Source organism: Prionailurus bengalensis, chromosome C1 (genome assembly GCF_016509475.1).
Source record: "Prionailurus bengalensis isolate Pbe53 chromosome C1, Fcat_Pben_1.1_paternal_pri, whole genome shotgun sequence".
Classification (NCBI taxonomy): Eukaryota; Metazoa; Chordata; class Mammalia; order Carnivora; family Felidae; genus Prionailurus; species Prionailurus bengalensis.
The window spans coordinates 30,496,891-30,518,962 of NC_057345.1; the positions used below are offsets into that span (position 1 = coordinate 30,496,891).

The 22,072-nt window shown below is 43.6% G+C and overlaps 1 protein-coding gene across 1 annotated transcript in view; it reads left to right on the top strand.

Annotated features, from left to right (window-relative positions):
- MACF1 (microtubule actin crosslinking factor 1) overlaps positions 1-22,072 on the top strand; it is a 331,566-nt gene that overhangs the window by 265,470 nt on the left and 44,024 nt on the right. Inside the window, 7 exon segments of the mRNA XM_043578675.1 lie at positions 13,590-13,751; positions 14,181-14,351; positions 14,985-15,151; positions 19,102-19,261; positions 19,624-19,950; positions 20,918-21,002; positions 21,513-21,754. Of these exon segments, the coding sequence (XP_043434610.1) occupies positions 13,590-13,751; positions 14,181-14,351; positions 14,985-15,151; positions 19,102-19,261; positions 19,624-19,950; positions 20,918-21,002; positions 21,513-21,754 (1,314 nt within the window).

Below are 22,072 nucleotides of genomic sequence, written 5' to 3' on the forward strand. Positions count from 1 at the left end.
AGAAAAATTAAGACCCAGATTCCCTGAAATGTTAAGTACCAGATCTGTAAGCTGATCAAACCTTAGAATCACAGTGTGTCATAATTAGAAAGGACCTCAAAATTCATCCTGAACAAACTGATAGAGGATTTGTAATTCTGTTTCCCTAAATCCTTGCCAAGTGATTGCTTGAATTTCTGCTCAAATACCTCCAGGGTCAGGAAAGTCCTCACTTTAGCAGACACTCTATTCTTTGAATAGCTGTGAGAAAGCTTTTTGTTGGTTCAAAATCTGCCCTTGGATCTTAGTGTGCCAATTTAAGGAGACATCCAAAACAAGCCTCCTTCCTCCCACATCCCAGCCCTCAGATATTTCACACTGATCATATTGCCTGGAACCTTCTCTAGGCCATCCATTCTTGGTTCTTTCTACTGTTTGTAGAAAGAGGACAAGGTTTCTAGTGTCTTGTAGTATAGGACCAGGAAGACTCAGGATTCTAGGGCAGCTTCTTTAAAACTTTTAAAACTAAAGAAAAGGTTAGGCTATCAAGACACAATCTAGTCTACAGTTTACAGATAGGGAGATAGTCTTTTGGATTTGAGAGGGCAGAATTGATCAGCAGCCTCTTTTAAAGTGAGAAATGAAGTGTAACACATTTTGCCAGTGAACGGTCTATTTTAGTTGCTTAATTTTTTTTTTTTTCAAGTAGCCTCACTCCCAACGTAAGGCTTGAACTCACGACCCTGAGATCAAGGGCCGCATGACTGCTCTACCGACTGAGCCAGGCAGGCGCCCCTTTAGTTGCTTAATTCTGATCACAGGCTTCAGCCCACACCTCATTTTTGCCAAGGACCTCTCTGGCTCCCTGAGTTAAGCCTAAGGCTCAGCTCAGGGTTTCACTGCCAGATCTCCACATGCCAACTATTGGCTTCACTCATTTTTTGTGTCAAGGATAGAAATAACTTTTCCATAAGTTTTACCATCTATATTGACCACATGGTTCAACAGAGATTCAGAAATTTTAATAGACTTTGTTGTTTTTCCTTCATAAAATACGAAAATGACCATCACAAAGGGAGCAGAGTATTGTACTCCTTGAGAAATGCAGCTGTCTCTGTTGGACAGTTTCCTGGGTTGCCCTTTGTACTTAACTGGTTTAACAGTCACCAGGTGATCAGATGGCTTTTGTAAAAGCCAAAAAGCTGTGGACAGGATTGTGGGCCACCTTTCTCCCGTATTTTCCGTTTTGAGACTTGAAATACAGACGCATGCCTTTGAGCTGGCCCCAGGGAGGCTCAGGTTTCCTTGGATGTGCGCCGCAATAAAGGAGCCCAGGTGTTAGGGCGTGGGTCTCTGCTGCCGGCATCTCCACCGCCCCACCTCTGCCCTCCTTCCTCAGTCTTTGCCACCTCTCATGTCTGCGGGCAGATAAATTCTGGTGGGAGGATGGACCAAGACCTGATGTACAGGAGAAGGAAAGAGAAGGTGCCTAGAGTTCATCCAATAACTTGGCCTCTGGGCCTAAGAGAATACGTTCGGACACCCAGAAAGTGCCGGGTTTAAGGCCAGAGTGTTGTTGGGCCCTGCAGGGGCGCGCTAAAGGTGACATTGGAGGGACTAGGACAGCCTTTGGTGATAGAGCTGGAGCCGAGAGCGATGCGTGCCGCCCGCCGCAGCCGGCACGACCCCGCGGGCAGATGGGGCCCCGAGTGGCCCCTGCCAGAACCCGCTGGCTGGGGGAGGCGGGGCGTCCCTTCTAGGTTCGCTCGCCCTTGAGCTGGGCTCGGAGCCCGGCGGGTCCGGACGCGGCGGGGGTGGCAGGGGGGTCGGGCCAGCGGGTGGAGGGCGGGGCTTTCCTTTGTCAGGGGATTTGCGCTGCGCTGCCGAGCCTCGCGCGGGTGCCGCCCCCCTCCTCTCGCCCTCTCGGGGGGGCGGGGCTCTCCCTCGGGCCCTGGGGCGCGGTGGGCGTGGGCTTGGTGAGCCGAGCGGCTGGCGCCGGGGCTCCCAGGCCCTGAACCGCGCGGAAGCCCCGCCCCCGCCGCCTCGGCCCCCAATCCTCTCCGCCGCACCCTCCTCCTCCGCTCGGGTCGCTCCTTCCCTGCCCCCGCCGCGGCTCCGCCTCCGCCCTCCTCCCCTTGGCTCTCCGCGTCGCGCTCCCGGGCTTCCAGGGGGGCTGCCCGGGCGGGGCGGCGCGGCGCGGCGGCGCGGGGAAGGGGGAGGAGAGCCGCTCGCCAGCCCAGCACTTGCAGCGAGCGGCGGGTGAGCGGGCCGCGCGGCGAGGGGGAGGAGGGCTCGCCCCCGCCCGGCCCGAGCGGAGCCTTTTGTTCCCAGCCAGAAGTTTTGCATGCCGGGACCGTGACAGCTGCGGGCGGGGAGAACGGCGGGGCCGCGGGGCCGGCGGTGGCGGAGAATAGAGGCGGCTGCTTGACATGCAGCCCACGGCGCGGCGGCTGCGGGCCGGGGACTGGCGGCGGCGGGGGAGGCGGCGCCCACAGCACGCGGGACTCAGCTGCCGGAGGGACAAACTAACTTCCTGAGCGCGGGACTGGAGGCCGGCGCGGCCCGGAGCCACCTGCCAGCCTGCGGTGAGGCAACCCTGGCCCTCAGGGCGCGCGGCATGGCGCGGGGGAGCGGGCCGCGCTGAGAGAGCCCTTCGACCGGCCCTCGGCCGCCGCTGCAGCCTGCCGGCCTTTCAAAGGCCCGGCGCCGGGCTCCACTCGCCTTGTTTTGCGGCCACAGCGCAGGGCTGTTCTGGGAGCCACAACAATGCCATGATGTTTTGGAGACAGGAAGCCCCAAGCTGGCCCCGAATGAAGGACTTCCTGTGTTTAAAGTTGCAGGAATATCCGCCGACCAGCCCAGTTCAAATGCAAACACCCGAACTAGGGAGGACGAATGGCTAATTCAGACCAGCTGGACTCTCCAGGACTGGAACTGAGGATAAAATGAAAGGAATTCTTAGGAGCTTGGGCCATACTTGAAGACTGGGAAGGCTGTGCCATTGTTACTAAAGGACACAGTCGGTATAAAGCTTCTAACTCTGGGTGAGAAGTGAGTGGAACTAGGTATTGAATAAGACTGGGCAATATCAAATGATTTTTTTTTTTTTTTTTTTTTTTTTTTTTTACTGACTGAATTAGAGCGGTGCTCTTAAAAACACACACAAGAGAAGCCATACAAGGAATTATTTTATATTTGTTGATTAAATTATACTGCTTATCTGTCTGCAACTATGAGGCTGTTAGCCTGTGAGGGAAAAACTGTTCCTCTTAGAAGCTCCCAGAATGGTTTCAGAGTTGGACTTGCAGGCTTTTTTGGAGGACAGATCCAGTTGGTGGTCCTGGGTTGTGAACTGGTAAAAGGATTTTTAACTTCTGCAGAATGCATTTTTGGGTAACCTGTGAAAAACTTTTAAAAGATTGATGTTTCATCTTGATTGAAAAAGTATGGGTAAGCCACTCAGCAGGCCAGACTGTTTAAGGCAGAACCCCACCTGCCTGGGGAAAGGAGAGGAAGAGGATGGCTATATAGAGGATTGTTATGTTCCACAGAGATCTATATATGATACAATGAGAATAAATGAACAAATTGACCAGGGGTCAAAGCTTAATCAGACTTCAAAAAGCACCATGGAAAAGATGGAAGGAAGTACTATATCCAGTAATGGTACCTTAGGAGCAGCATCTAATGTTTTTGAATCGAGAGCACCAGAAGGCAAAAAGCTGGATGAGAGAATAATATTTGATGCACTAAAGTTAACCAGTGATGTGCAGAAGTCAGCACCTGTTCCACCCAGAAGGCGACCAAATGCAGAACGCAAAGATAATGTTAACAGGAGATCATGGAAGTCTTTCATGCCACCCAATTTCCCAGAATTTGCAGAAAGGATGGAAGCTTCTCTCAGTGAGGTTTCAGAAGCCGGTGCTTCAAATCCTTCCTTGCAAGAGAAGAAGGAATCCAGTTCCGCATTGACAGAAAGTTCTGGTCATTTGGACAACAGGGAACCTCAGTCAGAGTCAGTGACTCTGGAACATGTGTCCAAATCCATAGATATTCCAGAAGTGCAGGATTTGAAAAACTTAAGTGGAGAGTGCCAAGACTTCAGATTGCAGCCGCCCAGTGAGCACTCTCCCCGTGAATTCCAGCCTCTAGAACCAGAAGCTGCAGCAGCAAGTGGTAACACAGATGTAATGCAGGAACACAGATTCTCAAGTGCAACCTGGCCCAGAGCCATGAAAAGTTTAGCTAAGGGAGCCTTCATTGAGAAGCAGCACCCCCTTGGGGACACAGCTTGCACTGTGGAAATGCCACCTCTTTCCCCTTGCCTGAGTGAGGAGCTGTTGGATCCAGGATTGCATTTTCTCATAACTCCCAGCCTGAGAGAGAAAACAGAGTCTGAGCTAAAGTTTGAGGAGGATGAGCGATGGATAATGATGGAAGCTGAGGAGGAGTGGGAGGAAGAGAAACTGTCAGAGAGAGGAAAGACTTTTCTAATGGCAGATGAGAAAAAGAACAGCCTGGCAGATATTTTTGAAGAAAAAGAACAAGCAAACACTGTAGCGGTGGCAGAGGATGGAGCGGATTGTTCAGCTGCTGTCATAAGGACTTTTGACCACCTAGCTCTCAGTCAGGTTTGCTCTGATGACCTACAGCCGGCTAAGAAACATTTGGCTTCTGTTCTCAAGGATACACCTCTTGATTACAGTTGTGTTTTCACAGGTGAGAGTGCTGTAGGTGAGCTGACAAATAGAACTGCTCAGGGGCTGGAGGGTCTTATTTCTGATTTAGAATATACTGTTGGTCCTATTGATTCAGAGCAGCTCTCTGACACAGATTCAGTGCAGATGTTTCTTGAACTTGAAAAAGAGTGTTTATGTGAAGAAGGAGTAACTCCTCTAGTTGAACTGGAGAAGCAAGCCTCTTCTGAAGGGCTGGCCCCATCCCAGGATGCAGAAAATTCACTTGTAATTAGTCATTTTCCAGGGACTGACTTAGAAGAGGAACACATAGGCCTTTTAAATGTAAGGGTGAAAGACTCTGATACTGGATTGGATTGTGAATATTTTAATGCCCTGGATTCTTCTCAGGTGCCTAATGCTGTGGAACTTATTGCCCACTCTGATACCGTGGGAGACACTTCCACTGTTAGTGAGGAGGAGCATGACAAAGTGCCTTCTAGCCCCAAGACTGCAGGGGAATTTAAGTTCAGAAACCCAGGAGATCTGGAGTCTCTGGGAAAGCTGGACCCAGGAGGATTGCCCAACTCTGATCATAGGGCTTCTCATCCAGAAGACTTACTAGGCTTTGTAGCTGAGCTGGCCAAAGAAAATGGCAATCTGTCCCAGGTAGACTGCAGTCACACTGAGGGGAATTTTGAGGAGTGTGTTGAGAGGGTCCCCCTCAGTTGTGCTTTTAGCTATGAACTAACAGATGTTACCTCAGTATCTGAAGTAGAGGTGTTATCGCATGATTCATATTTACGAACAGATGAGATTCATTTGGAAAGTGAAAAAGGAGCTATTAATCAAGAAAGTAACAATCTGGCTTCCTTGGGAACCGTGGACCCTTATGAATTGTCCAAGGAGAAAGTTTGGGATGAGGATGGTGAGGTGCAAGAGCTGGGTAATGAAGCCAAGCTTTCGGAGGACCAAGCCCCAGCACATTTTCACAGAGCCTTCACAGGACAGATCTTCCAAGCTCTCCAGAGGAAGTGCACAGAGTCAGATGGTCTGAATCTGCCCCTGCTGGTTGAAGGACCAAGACCTAGCAGAGATGGCTTGGAAACTGTGAATGAGACAAACCCCAAGCTGACTGTGGCATCATCAGAGGGAGGGGAGACAGAAATGAGAGATTCAGATTCACTGCTAAATCTCTTTCTAGAGGAGCAAATTACCAAGGTTAGTAGTACTGAACCAGTTTTGGAGGGATGGACACCCATCCCACAGAAGCCTGTCACCGCTGCCTCAGTGCCCACTGCAGAAGATGGTGCCCTAGGTGCTGCAGCGCTCCTCCCAGAGGCAGGCATCCCAGCTGCTGCAGCGCCTGCCCCACAGGTGGACACACCAGTTGATTCAGTGGCCACCACAGAGGCACATGTCCTAGTTGTTTCAGTGGCCACCACAGAGGAGGACATCCTGGCTGCTCCCCCAGCCGTTGCAGTGGCTACCACGAGAGATGATATTCCAGAGGGATCTGTCACCCCAGCTTCTGCAGTGCCTGCTCCAGAGGAGTCTATTAACCCAGCTGATCGAGTGCCCACCTCGGAGGAGCCTGCCACCCCTGCTGTTAGAGTAACCACCTCAGAGGCGCCCGCAGCCCCAGCTGCTGCAGTGCCCACCCCAGAGGAGCCTGCAGCCCCAGCTGATAGAGTGCCCACCACGGAGGAGCCTGCTGCTCCAGCTGATAGAGTGCCTGCCCTGGGGGATTCTGCCATCTCAGCTGCTGCAGTGTCCACCCTGGAGGAGCCTGCAGCCCCAGCTGCTGCAGTGCCCACCCCAGAGGGTCCTGCCACTCCAGCTGCTGCAGTGCCCACCCCAGAGGAGCCTGCAGGCCCAGCTGCTGCAGTGCCCACCCCGGAGGAGCCTGCAGCCCCAGATGATAGAGTGCCCACCCCAGAGGAGCCTACAGCCCCAGCTGATAGAGTGCCCACCCCAGAGGAGCCTGCAGCCCCAGCTGATAGAGTGCCCACCCTGGAGGAGCCTGCAGCCCCAGCTGCTGCAGTGCCCACCCCAGAGGAGCCTGCCACTCCAGCTGCTGCAGTGCCCACCCCGGAGGAGCCTGCAGCCCCAGATGATAGAGTGCCCACCCCGGAGGAGCCTGCAGGCCCAGCTGCTGCAGTACCCACCCCGGAGGAGCCTGCAGCCCCAACTGATAGAGTGCCCACCCCAGAGGAGCCTGCAGCCCCAGATGATAGAGTGCCCACCCCGGAGGAGCCTATAGCCCTAGCTGATAGAGTGCCCACCCCAGAGGAGCCTGCAGCCCCAGCTGATAGAGTGCCCACCCCAGAGGAGCCTACAGCCCCAGCTGATAGAGTGCCCACCCCGGAGGAGCCTGCAGCCCCAGCTACTGCACTGCCTGCTATGGAGGAAATGTTCCTTGCTGGTGCACCCCTCCTGGGAGATACTGCCCACACTGATTCTGGGCCTATCTCAGAAGAAGGAACTCCTGTTCTAGAAGAGGCTTCCCCTGCTAGAATGTGGATTAAGGGGGACCTTGAGTCCTCAGGATTTGAAATAAAAGAGGTGACTGGCACAGTGCTGCATGGGAAAGTGCCTCTGGCTGCAACTGATGAATTAAATTCAAATGAGGTAATTGTTGCTCATTTTGTTGGGAAAGGATCTGGGGAGTAAAGTGAGATGTGCAAGTTCCCTTGGTAGTGATTAGAAAGGGCACAGATAATCCTTTCTTTGGTTCTCTTTGGGGCACTGGACTATTCTGGTCTTTCTGTTGCATTTATGCACAAAATATGTCTTACTTTCATTTGGTGAAAAACTTTACAATTTGTATTTATAAACTGAGCCCAATAGTTGTTGGTTTGCATTTTGGAAAAGATTATTAGCTGGAACAGATGATTCTGCTTTTGAAGATTACAGTGACCATGTTCTGTCCTAAATCAAGAGGCTGCTCTTTAATAAGTGATGTCAGCAGTGAGGGAGGAGTGGGGGTGAGGGCTTTGGAGAGACACCTGAGATAGTTAGCCACTTGGCAAATTAGTTAGATGTCCTGAGTCTCTAGTTTGCGCATTTGTTAAGGCAGAACCCTGTGAGGATAACCTGATAACCCGTGGAAATCACTGCTGATATCTTCCCCCTTTCTCTCCCACATAGCTGTGCTGGTTAGTTGAAAGAATTCACCAAAACGGTTTGGGTGAAGGTGGTATCTAGATGTGTGAATAACAGCTTTTTAATACAAATGTGTGTTTCTTAAAGCCAGAATAAGGCATAATAAGGTTTATGAAAAATAGAGGTATTTTACCTATCTTGTCAAACTTTGTGTCCTGAAGCAAGTCACTCTTTTTCCTGGACCTCTTGTTTCCTGATCCATGAAGTGGGCTGAATGTCCTCCTGCATTCTGTCTGAGCTCCATGGTTCTGCAATTCTTAATGTCAGAGAACGGAAATGTGTTAGAAACCACCCGGAACAGTGTTCACATCCTTGAGCAGTCCTAGTCAAAGACTTTTAAGATTGGCAGCTTTCTACAGTTCACTGCCCCGGTGTCATTTGGGCAATGGTAAGGAATGAAGGAATTGGAAGTTTCATCTAATCTAATATAGCCAGGGATTACTGAGTACAGAGACAGAGGTGGTTTTGATTTTATACCATCCCTAGGGCCCCAAACCGTGCCTGCCTTGTAATAGGCATTCACTGTGACAGACTGAATGAATGAGTGATATCCATCTGAATATCTGTGGATGCTACAAGAAAGATGGGTTCTCACATCCACCCCATTGCAGAGCCTTTCAGGGCAGCTATGTCGGCTAGAGCACCAGTTAAATCTGCAGCTACCAGCGATGAAAAGTCATTTTGATTGCGGGCCACAAGTGGCCAACTTTGCTACAGATCCCCTGCTTAGCTGAGTGGTGGTGGTGTCCACCTTGGGCTTCACCACCTATTTTGTAAGGTAGCATCCCATCAAGCTTTCAGATTGTTGGACTGATTCCCTTTTCTGAGTTTTACTAAATTCGAAATTGACACTGGGATCCCAATAACTTGTCCAAAGTCACAGGCATTCTTGATTAAACAGAATATTTTTTGTATAAAGCCTACAGCAATAATCAATGAAATACAGGTGTTAAATTTGTAAAGAGCTGATCAAATCTGCCTAAAGGAAAAAAAGTCAGAGAAACCCTTAATATCAGTCTCAGATTCTCATCTACAAAATGAGTAAATGGGGCTAGGTAATTTCTGAGGATTTCCTCCAGCTCCAGGGGGGTAATCATTTATGAAATACTGCCTGATACAAACAACAGGAGAAGACAGTGGTAGCCCAGCTGTACAGTTGTCCATCTTTGAAGTATGGTTACTTTATGGAAGCAAGCAAATGCCTGTATTTGTGTACAAAAGAAATCTAAACCATCACCCCAGCCGGGACATTAACCAATAAGAATGTAGAGAGGCTATTTTGAAAACTTTTATTGAAACAAAACAAATATTATAGTGGTAACATGAGCATACAGATTTTTCTGACCAGTGAAATATTATTGAGAGAAAAAGTTTTTCCAAGATGAGAGATGTATGGATTTCATTTCTTCCCAAATGGTTCCTAGAGGCAACTGAACCTGTCATTTTAATACGTAAACACTTAGAACTCAGTAAGTGATCATACCTGAAATGTAGTTTAAACGCTGTGTGTGTGTATGTGTATATACAAATATACACATGTATACATGGTTAAAATAGATATAAACTTTCTAATAGCATTAACAAGAGAGTTCAGTGGAAGAAGCAAAATGCTAGAACTTATTTACTATCCCTATAGTGGAATTCAGACCCACTGAGAGCAGTCTGTGGTTATTTAAACCCTTTTCTCTTTTGCAGACTTCCTTAGTTTTATTTCCAGAGACTGGTTCAATGGAAGAAAAAAAAATCTTTGGTATAAAACTAGGGGTTCTATAACATTCAAAATTGCCAAGAAAGTCTTTTACAGCAAAAGTTGGGAAGCCTCACAATCTTAGTTCAGTGTTTGAATGCTCAGCTAATCAGCAGAACCTTCCTAAATTTGTTTGCCTTCCCTAATACCATTTCTATACAAGGATTCATTCATTCACTGGATAAATATTTATTGTGTACCTACTCTGTGCCAGGTATTGGGGCTCCTGCAGTGAATAGAATTGGCATAGTCCCTCCCCTTGTGGAACTTCTGCTACAGTAATGGAGGCAAATATTGAGCAAAAAGACACAAATACAGGGTTGCCTGGCTGGTTCAGTCAGAAGAGCATGTGACTCTTGATCTCGGGGTGGTGGGTTTGAGCCCCACACTGAGTGTAGAGATTACCGGGGCGGGGGGGGGACCTTTAAAAAAAGAGACACAAATATGTAGTTAGAAATCACAGCAAATGTTTTGAATGAAAAATAAAGGCTGTAATACATAATAGGGATGTTTCATTTTGATTGTGTCAGGGAAAGGATTTTAAAACTGAAACCTGAAGGATACCTAGAAATTATTTAGGCAGAGAGTCAGAGGGAAAAATATGCCAGGTAAAGGAAATGGAAGCTGGGAAGACTTTGGGATGTTAGGACTCTAAGAAGGCCAAGTGGCTAGCCCACAGTAAGCAAGGGTTCTGGAAGAGGGCCTTGAAGTAAATCTGGGGAGGTAGGAAGAGGCCAGATGATGCAGGGACTAAGAAGTTTTCAAAAGGATCTATACTTTAAAAACCATGAGAAGCTGTTGAGAGATTTTAAGTAGGGGAGCGAAAGGATTTCATTTACATTTTTAAAACATTACTTGCAGCTTGAAGATAGAGCAAACCAGTCTGCGCAGACAGTAAACATTCTCAACGTTGGGGTTTATAAATCTCAGATTTATTTTGTCTTATATTTTATTAGTTTGTCTTATGATTGGCATGAAATATAGAAAACACTGAATGGTTTTCAAAAACAAATCACTCTGGTTGCTGTATGTGGAGTGCATTATAGGAGATCAAGGACAGTAGAAAGGCCTGCTAGGTTACTGCAGTTGGCCAGATGGCTTGAACTGGAGAGATGTCACTGGATTTGAAGATGGTTGGATACAATATATATTTGTGTGTGTGTGTGTGTGTGTGTATACACACATGTATGTATGTATACATATACACACATATATGTATACATACGTGTGTGGGTGTGTTGGATATAGAATCAACAAGACCTGATAATGGCTTTTATGTTGAGAAGGAGGGAGAAGGAAAGGGGTGTTTATCAGGGTTGGCTTCTCGATTCTAGTTTGTACAACTGAGCAGATGGGGGCAGTAGTAAATTGTTGATGTAGATAAAAACAGTTTTTAGGGGAGAGGAAAGGGAGAAGTTTTGAGGTACCGTGATTTCATTCATATGCCAGTATTAAAGTACCTGGATGGGCATACACACACACATTTTAGCCATAAGCATCATGGTTAATATTTAAAGATGTGGGAATGGATGGAATTGCCAAGAAGAGAGCCCAGAACTGACATCCTTCCCTGATCCCCACACCCATAGACTAACATCTCTCTAGAAGAGAAGGAGGAAGAGAATAAAGGAAATTAAAAAAAAAAAAAAAAAGGATCAGGCAGGATAAAAACTAGGAGAATGTGGTATTACCAAAGATAAAACTGTTGTAAGAAGTTCTTTGGGAAATTTTCTGTTTTATGTCCCAGTTGCGTCTTACACTCTTGCAGTAATTTTTGCTAGTGTTCTGCTCTGGGAAATATCTGCCAGCTCTGGTTGGTTAATAACATGGCACAGCCCCATTGAAATACTGAGGAGTAGGAATTTTAATGCATCTAAAAGCACTGATTTTGCAGAACAGCTTTATTTGGGAGTTGAGAGAAGGGAGCAACTGTTTTTAAATTTACTTTAACATTCTGTTAATTTGTGTTCAAAATAAATACTTAGTATTTATTTAGAGGTACTCTCATAGATTTTTAAAACTCTGGAAAAAGATGAAACACCCATTCCCTCTCAAATTAATCCATAGAGTGGAGGTTGAGAAATGGAGGAAGGAATCCCTGATGTTTCTATAGGAAATGTTCATTGACAAAGTAAATGGAATTCCTTAAAAAAGAATTAATTCTATTATATGAAAGAGGTTACTAAGCTATTTAAATATATTTTACTTTTCTATGTCATTTATATGGCTTGTCCAATAGAGCTTCTTGCCAAGATGGAGATACTCTCTATCTGTGTTGCCCAGTACAGTAGGCACTTAGCCACACATGGCTGTTGACCACATGAAATGTGGCTAGTGTGGCTGAGGAACTGAATTTTTAGTTAAATAGCATTATGTAGCTGCTGGCTACCATACTGGAAAGCACAGAAAGAATTTAAATGCCACAGTATGAGACAAGACTTGCTTACTGGATAAAAGGGTGCTCTTCAGTGTGGGCTTGACATCTTCCCTCCTTACCTTTTGTTTTCTGCTTTCTTTGCCTTTCCAACCCCCACACCCTATCGCCAACCACCATTTTGTTGAACCCAAGCAACTTAAAACATGGGAGTTGTTTTTTCCCCCCTCTGCTTTGATTTTTCTGCAGTGAAAAAACATCTTTAGTAGAAAATGGAATCCTAGCACTTGCCTTTTCTGGGAACCCTGTTGTTGGGGAAACAGTCATTTTTAGCTGAACCGCCTTGTAGTGTTGCCTAACAAAATATGGTGTAATCAAATTATAGTATAAAATGAAGCCCACTGGTAATTACCTTTGTAACCTTCCTTTTTTAGTGTTCCCTGGGGCTTTTCCTCCCTGGTGACTCGCTTATCCAGCCATCATAACCCATTCTTTCAAGAATAAGTTTCCTGCTTCAAGTGTGAACTATAGCCTCATATAAGTCAAAATTAATCTTACCCAAATTTATATCTTTCTTTTACATTTTTGTCCTCTTCCATTTTATGTCATTCTTTGGCTTTAATTGACTCACCTATCTCACTGAAACTGAAGGAACATTTTATAGAAGAAAAAAAATAGAAATAAATCCACATTGGATCTATGGGGAATGTGTGGAATGTGGCTGATTTTATCCTCTGGTAATTGAGAAAAATCTGATCTTAGGGACAATTATTTATTTCATTCTTTTCTTTAATACCATTACAGTGTCAAAGTATTATCTTCTCTTTGTTTCCTTTTAGAACTTTCTAAGTCATAATGGATCTTATTAACTGCAGGGGAGAGAAACATGCATTGTTTGTTACACTTATTCACATTGTTTTAAAATTCCATTGTTTAATGGTGAACATGGGTAGACAGTATTATAATTTTAAAAATACTTTCTGTATATCTGCATCTCAGAGTATGAAGTTGGTAAGGACATTTCCCAATATTACTGGCCCGTTTCCCTTTGTAATCTCGGGAATACTGTCTCAAGATTATTAGCAGTGTGTGGTCTGTGGCCCTGGAACTAAGTGGAATTAAGTGACCACAGGGGGATTAAACTGTGAGGTTGGTGTTTTTCACAACATTAATATGTTTTAATTAATTGAATTATGAGTCCTAGTCAGAGAAGAATGTTGCATATATCAGTGGTCAGTTAAAGGTATTCCCCAAGGTATTTTTAATCTTAAATACTAGTCATTTGATATTACTCTTCTCTTTTAGGATTGATAGCACACTTTTATGATATCTTGAGGCTGATTTTTCTCTATCCTCTGTAGCTTTTTGCATTAAAAATTAAGCAAGCAGAAACCAACCAACCATGAGTCATTGGGTTAAAGACCTCTAAGTAGTGCCATAACTCTCTGTAATTGTCCATACGAGGATGTACTGAAATATGAAACCGCATGTTTCCTTGATAGTTCCCTATACAAATGGCTTGTTTTCTCTTTTTATTCCTGCTCCTCCTCTGTTAAATCATAAATCTCCCAAGAATGACCAGTCACTGTGTGGTATAGAGGGTCTGGTTGCTACCTTTAGATTAAAACTTTGGCATGTAATTATCTAGATGTTTCAGAAAGAACAGGTGGATCCTCTTCAGATGAAGCTACAGCAGGTGAATGGACTCGGCCAGGGGTTGATTCAGAGTGCCGGAAAAAACTGTGATGTCCAGGGTTTGGAACATGACATGGAAGAGATCAACGCTCGATGGAACACACTGAACAAAAAGGCGAGTGGCGAGGGGCTAACTCTAGTGCATTGGGAATGGAGGGCTTAGAAAGGCACATCTCGGGGCGCCTGGGTGGCGCAGTCGGTTAAGCGTCCGACTTCAGCCAGGTCACGATCTTGCGATCCGTGAGTTCGAGCCCCGCGTCGGGCTCTGGGCTGATGGCTCAGAGCCTGGAGCCTGTTTCCGATTCTGTGTCTCCCTCTCTCTCTGCCCCTCCCCCGTTCATGCTCTGTCTCTCTCTGTCCCAAAAATAAATAAACGTTGAAAAAAAAAAAAATTTAGAAAGGCACATCTCAATTGTAGGTTTCCCTGCAACCTGAATACAAATACAGATTCAGCAGTTGGAAAATATAATTAGGAAAGGGGGGTCAGTAGTCATTTAAAAAGCTCTCTCCTCTCTCACAACGAGCCCCTGCATCTGTGATACAGGTTGCACAAAGAATTGCACAACTGCAGGAGGCTTTGTTGCATTGTGGGAAGTTTCAAGATGCCTTGGAGCCATTGCTCAGCTGGTTGGCAGACACTGAGGAGCTCATAGCCAATCAGAAACCTCCATCTGCCGAGTATAAAGTGGTGAAAGCACAGATCCAAGAACAGAAGGTAAGTGAGAATGTTGGGACAGTGAACTGTAACAGCCGTAGGGAGTGGCAGACAACACATTGGCTTCTCATTTAGGAGTATATTCAGGAGTTTTAGTAGGAATCCATGAAAAGAAAGGTGAAAGTTGATTTGCATCATCTTACTTCAGTCTACCAATTTACTGTGGCACACATTGGACCGAACAGTAGTTCGGTGTATTTATTCGTGTATTCTACTCCAGTGTTTCATGCACAGCTTTTTCTTACAAGGTTCTTGGAGTTTTCAGGGTCAGCAATATTCTGAATAATGTTGTGTGTCATGTATAAGGTGCTGTCTGTATTTTTGGCTTGGTTTAATTTCCCTTTTAGTGCATTTTTCTCCTGATTCAAACTAAGTTCCCTATTAGTCGCATAATGACTGTCACCCCTCTATTTAAAAATGTAAGAGTGTGAAGTTTATGCTGGTGCTAGGAGCTATGCTGCATCTCACGTTTTTGCCTCTGGATGAAAAAAAAGCTACCATTATTCAACTCAGTTTAGGATTTGGTGGGGTGGGGGTTTGGGGATCTTTTGCTTGTATTTTCTTCCTTATTTCAGATTTCAAAGTGACATTGTGTTATCACTTTTCACTCTCCTTCAACACTGTGTGCACTAGTTGCTCCAGCGGCTCCTTGATGATCGAAAGGCCACAGTAGATATGCTTCAAGCAGAAGGAGGCAGAATAGCCCAGTCTGCTGAGCTGGCTGATAGAGAGAAAATCACTGCACAGTTGGAGGGTCTTGAAAGTAGGTGGACTGGACTACTCAACAAGGCAGCAGCCAGGTAAGGGCAAAGGGGTTTTGAGGAATGGGTCAGACAAGGGTTTTTTTTTGTCCAGTTTTTAACTTGAAGTGCTCTGTAAGGTCCTGGATGAGTCATAGAGAGCTCTGGAAGGTGTGTAATGGCTTTTATCTTGAAGAGGAATACGTTCTTGGAGATGATCCTCATAATCACAGTAGCTCTCAGGAAATGAGCCTCAGCTACTCCATGAATTTCTCAGAACTGGAAGATTCATTGCTCCGTGTTGCTGTTCTGCTGTGATACAATCATGGTTCCAAACCGACAGACACAGACGCCTACAATCCAGCCAAGTTATTTTCTGAGTTTTCGAAACAGATTTTTCCCCTTCATATTTATAAATAATACTTTTGGTACTTGGAATTGAAATTTACCATATTTCTTTTCTGATAGCTTATCCCAATATTAGATGTTTTTGCATCCAGGACCTAGTCTGTGATTCTGTTCAATATATGGACATGATGCATGAATAGGGGCGCCTAGTTGGCTCAGTAGGGAGAGCACACAACTCTTGATCTTGAAGTCGTGGGTTCGAGCCTCACGTTCGTGTGGAGCCTACTTTAAAAACATAAAAATAAGGGTGGCTCAGTCAGTTAAGCATCCGACTTCAGCTCAGGTCATGATCTCACGGTTTGTGAGTTCGAGCCCCACGTCAGGTTCTGTGCTGACAGCTCAGAGCCTAGAGCCTGCTTCGGATTCTATGTCTCCTTTTCTCTCTGCCCCTCCCCCACTGTGCTCTGTCTCTGTCTCTCAAAACTGAATAAATGTAAAAGTTTTTAAAATTTTTTTAATAAAAAATAAAAACATAAAAATAAAATATTAAAAAGAGAGACAGGTGCATGACCAGTCTTCAATAAGTGGCCAAAAATAAGCAGTATACTTTTCTCCTCTGAGGAAGTGCTTTCTCTCTCCATAGCTATACCCCAGCGTCACTTCAGCTTAGTATGTCACATGAAGGTCTTTTAGTTTATGCTGTCCCCAGTTTTAAAAAGAAATGCTCACCAATTATAAATCTCTATGAGAGTAGTATAGGTGATGAGTTATGGTTGTAGCCTTTCAGTTCTGTAGGTAGCCAGCAGAAGTTGTCATAATTCCCTCTTCTACACTGGCCCACAGTGTGCTGATTTCTTATCAGAGTTGCAAAGTATTGTCCCCCATATTTGTGAGAGAAACAAAAATGAAAGAATTCAGTTTATTTTTTTTAAATTACACTTATTTTTATTTACAGATAGCACTGCTTTTTTTTCTTTGTCCATTTTCATTAATAGTACCATTAGCCTTCCAGTTACCTGGGCGTAATCATTAATAGTATCATTAGCCTTCCAGTTACCTGGGTTTAAAACCTTAACCCTATTTTTTACCCTTTCTCCCCCACTCCTTTGTGTCCCACATCTATCAGGATGCTAAATTCTGTCCGTTTTACTTCTCTAGTGTCTTTTCTATTCATCCATTTCTCTAATTCCTACTCACCTGCCTCAGGTCGTGACTTGGGCTCCTCAATGTGAGGTAGTTTCCTAATGAACTAATCACTCATCACTCTATGGCCACTTACCCTCAGGCTTCCCCTTTGCCTTGCTCAGAAATTTAATGACTCCCTGTTGCCTATAAAACAAAATCTAAACTCTTTAACCCAATATTTGAAGCCTTCAGTTATTTGGCCCTAATCTACATTTCTGTTTCCACGTTCCTCCTCCTCATATTATTGGTAAAGTATACCATATACTTAGGTATCTTCTGTCAGTTCCTAATTCTGTGTCTTTACTGATAGTGTTGTGTCTTCCGTGACACAAGAGACAGAAAGCATGCTGTTTATCTTCTTCTATGAAACTTTTCTTTATTCTCCAAGGATGGAATACTTTCATTTTCCTCTTCACTCCTGTAATTCTTTGTACCTTGTATTGTCATTATTTTATATACTTATTTCATAGGCCCCATAAGCTCATTAAAGTGCTGATTTGTTTCTAATGTATCTTTTTATGACTCTTTCCTTCTGCCCACTTCCATCCTCCTAACCTAACACAGTTTCTGGGTCAATATTTTAAAGAGAAATACCAAGAGAAGCTTCATTTGTTCCAGATATCCTAAAGACTTTTATTTAGATTCTTTAATATTGGATTTTTTTATACCGCTGAATTATTTTTGCTCTTTGGTATCCTAAATGCTATTACATTGTTTTTCAAACTTTCAGATTCCAAAAACCAGAGATGAGTCAGAAAAACCTAGAAATCAGGGACAAGTTTTTTTTTAAGTTTATTTATTTTGAGAGAGCACAGAGCCCAACACGGGGCTTGAACTCAGGATCGTGAGATCGTGACCTGAGCCAATATCAAGAGTCAGATGCTCAACCAAATGAGCCATCCAGGGGCCCCCAGTTTTTTTTTAATGATATACTAGTTTAATAATAATCTTTAAGATTATGTGTTTTAGTTGTATTAATTGAAGATGTATTTTGAAGGCTGGCATAAACAAACTATTCTGTACTTCATACTGACATTTAAAAGTAGCATTCAGAGGGATGCCTGGATGGCTCAGTCGGAAGAACATGTGACTCTTGTTCTTGGGGTTGTGAGTTCGAGCCCCACTTTGAGCCTAGAGTTTACTTTGTTTAAAAAAAAAAGCTTCATATTCTTCAACATTAAAAAATAATAAAACTTAAAAAAATTAAAATAGTATCTAGAAATATGTTTTGCTTTATATTTAAACATAATTGAATTTCCAGATCATTAAAATGGTAATTCTTTACGTTTAAATCATTTGTTTCCTTTTTTTTTTTTTTTTTTTTTTTTTTTTTTTTTTTTTTTTTTTTTAGAGCGTGCACACAAGTTAGGGAGGGGCAGAGGGAGAGGGACAGAGCTCCTAAGCAGGTTCCACATTCAGCACAGAGCCTGATGCAGGGCACTATCCCACAACACCAAGATCATGACCTGAGCTGAAGTCAAGAATTGGATGCTCAACCAACTGAGCTACCCAGGCACCTCTAAATCATTTCTTATTAAAATAAATTTGTCCAGGGTACACAGCATAGAACCTGGCACAAAGTGGATGTTCAGTAAAGGTTTGTTGAACTAAAGTGCATCATATACCCAGACCTTTTTAAATGATGTCGCATTTAGTCTGTTCTTAATCATCCAAAGATATCATTATGGCCTTTTATTATTAACCTGTGTGCTAATCCAGTTCTTTGGTGGTTTTTCTTTCTCTTCTCTATCAGGCTTCCTCTCCCCTTTGTAATTAGCTGCCTTTAATCTGCAGCTTAGTATCTTGAAATCTAAGCTTAGTATGGATGTTATATTAATCAGGACTTAAAATTCTAAGTGAGCTGTGAAGTTTACAGTTCTTTTGACTGCCATGTGTGTTGGCAAATTCTGCTACTCTGAGGTCATTTTCTTTGCCTTAAATCTGGATTCAGAGTTATGTTCTGGTGCTTGAAATCGCTGGAGCTGGGGAAATGGGGAAGAAGTTCTAGCTCATAGTCTGCATTTGTTCCTCATATGCTCTCTTAACTCACAGTGAAGGTAGCAGTGACAGGGAGAAAGAGATGAAAACTGATAATTTTTTTGATGCCTTTAAACTTTATTTTGGTCTTATGTTCAGATGATGCATGTGCTCTGTCCCTTAGGAGAAAGAGCATTAGAAGGCCTGATTACAGTCCTCTTTGCACTGTTAACTACTCACTGGGTAAATTGGACAAATCTTTAAGCCTTCAGGGTTAGCTTTCTGTTTTGTCATAGTGAGATAATTATTCTGCCTACTTTACAAGGTTATGAGGCAATGCTTATGAAAAACTTTAAAACCACAAAGTGCTACGTGTATGTGTCGTGTTTACTATTGATACTTAAAATGTACCTGAAGATTGGTCTTTTACTGAATATAGTACTATTATCAGTCTTAATGTGATTTTTTGCCTGAGCAGCTTGTTCTGTATATTTGTGTAGGCAAAAACAGCTGGAAGATATCCTGGTTCTGGCCAAACAATTCCATGAGACAGCTGAGCCTATTTCTGACTTCTTGTCCGTCACGGAGAAAAAGCTTGCTAACTCAGAGCCTGTTGGCACTCAGTCTGCCAAAATCCAGCAGCAGATCATCCGGCACAAGGTAGGGAGGAGTTGTCATAAATTAGAACACAGCACTGCAGTCAGAAATCTCAGAAGTTAACTGCCTATAGCAGTCTAGAAGATATGTTTTGGGGGGGGTGGGGATATTTTAAAGTTTAATTTGAACTATGGTCAAATTATTCATTGACATAGTCACATCCTTGAAGTAAAAATAACAATTGACTAATAGGCTGCCATCAGAAAAAAAACAGCTTTTGTTCTCACTTTTTATATTATTTTTGCCCTTTGGTAGGTGAACTTTTTCTATTATTTAATTTATTAGATCATTTGTTATTCATTGTTTCATGTTTACTTTTCATTTATTTTGTTTCTGTTATTCATTTTTTCCATCTGGATTTCCAGGCTCTGGAGGAAGAAATAGAAAGCCATGCAACAGATGTGCACCAGGCAGTCAAAATTGGGCAGTCTCTCTCCTCCCTGACATGCTCTGCAGAACAGGGTGTGCTGTCAGAGAAGCTAGACTCCTTGCAGGCCCGATACAGTGAGATTCAAGACTGGGGCTGTCGGAAAGCAGCCCTGCTTGAACAGGCACTGTGTAACGCTAGACTGTTCGGGGAGGATGAGGTGGAGGTGCTCAACTGGCTGGCTGAGGTTGAGGACAAGCTCAGTTCAGTGTTCGTAAAGGATTACAGACAGGATGTCCTGCAGAAACAGCATGCTGACCACCTGGTATTCATGTTTTCCATTTTTATTGGTCATGTTACTAAGTTATGTTGTAATTCTGATTCATGTTTCTCTTCATTTCTTTCTCTTTTAATTCCAAACATTTCGACTTCATTTTATACATAAGCACATAGTTATAGACTTGTTGCTAAGGACTAATCTATTTTTTGATGAGTCCATGGAAATACTCGTACTTAACAAACTGAGTCAATAATTCTAGAAGATGATCCAGAGTACAGTCAGGGACGATCTCAGTTCCAACTCATGTTTTACATCATTAGATAATGTATCACTCAGTTTCCATCTGAGAAGTTTTATGAAAGAGAGTGTAATGTGACAAAGCCAGAATACCTAAATATCGCCCTAGGTTTGACCATGTAGCTGTAACTTCTAAAATATTTCTAGAATTTATGTGCCCAAATTCCAAGGATTATTTGTCATCTTAATGGAAAGAACAATTTTCTCTTTTCATCTCATTTTTATGAAATTTCTTTAAGGGTAGTAAAAATAGGCAAAGCAGTTGTTTTGTTGTTTTAAATAATCTAAGATTCTTCTGATTCATTGACTTCAAATATTAAGAATTTTTAACCATGATCCTGATTTAACTCAGCCTGTTCTTGCTGACTTTCTTCTCTTGAACTTTCTGAGTCTTGGTTTTGGACACAGTAGACATTTTTGCTGAATTCTACATCTGCCTTTCTTGGGCTCAGGTTTGGTACCAGTAGATTGGTAAAACTGATTTAATCCTAATCTCTTCTTATCCGGTGCAAGGGATTAGCTTGCCCATAAGTATCAGATTTAATTGTTTTTGAGTAATAAATAGGGTAACCAAAGAGATAAGGAATAACATAACTGAGGTATAAACTAAACTGGTATTTGTCTCTTTACTTTAAACTTGGTCTCCTAAAGGTCTCACCTTTCTTTCCCTTTGTTGTGCTGTAGTTTTAAGATTCATGCTATTCTTTCCTTTCAGGCTCTAAATGAAGAAATCATTAATAGAAAGAAGAATGTAGATCAAGCTATTAAAAATGGTCAGGCTCTTCTAAAACAAACCACAGGTACTTTGAAAAGTGCATCTCTCAGCACCTCTGCAGTCACTCAAGCACATGTCCAGGGAAATAAACATCCTGCACTAGCCACTACTCTTTGTATGTAGAAGAAGTTCAGTATTTATTTACTGGTTGTATTACCATGTGCTCCTGGAGGCTGGCAGCCTGGGGTCCTGTTTCCTGCTAAATCTTTTGAAAACTAAAAGATATTATCTCACATTTGGTTATAGATGATGACTCCCCCTGCTCTCCAGTATGTCCAAGGCCAGCATTCACCAAGAGGTGCTGGGACCATTTAGAAACACTTGAGTTGAATTCAGATCTTAATAATCTCAGAAGTGGCTTCTTTTTATCAGTTGGAAGGTTTATCTCCCACTTCCCATAGTGTGGGATTCTAGGTGAAATTGCTTCCATAGGGAGAGAGCATCTATAAAATTTAAGCTCATTTCGAAGAAAGGGGGATAAAGGAGACTCCCTCATATCCTCTTAAATATAAATAATTATGCACTGTCCCCACAGGTGAAGAGGTATTGCTTATCCAGGAGAAACTGGACGGAATAAAGACTCGCTATGCAGACATCACGGTCACCAGCTCCAAGGCCCTCCGAACTTTAGAGCAAGCCCGGCAGCTGGCCACCAAGTTCCAGTCTACTTATGAGGAACTGACTGGGTGGCTCAGGGAAGTGGAGGAGGAGCTGGCAGCCAGTGGAGGACAGTCTCCCACAGGGGAGCAGATACCCCAGTTTCAGCAAAGACAGAAGGTGAACTGAGTTTCACGCTGTAAAGGGAAAGAATTTTTTTTTACCTCTTCCAATCCCTAAGTTCAAAGGTTTAAGTGTCATCACCAACTGTCTCAACCTTAAATCTAAACCAGAAAGTTCTGCCTGCCTCCTTTCTTGTTTGCTCTTGTTTGCATGGACAGTAAGATTTGACATAAAGGCAGACTTATATAAGAGCACTTGTTATGGTCTGAAGGGGAAAAAAAAAAAAAATACTGAATCCCAGATCCCTGGGAAGTTTTCTTCATGTGTAACATTTTAAAATTGACTTCTGTAACTCATTCTCTAGAGAGTGCTTCA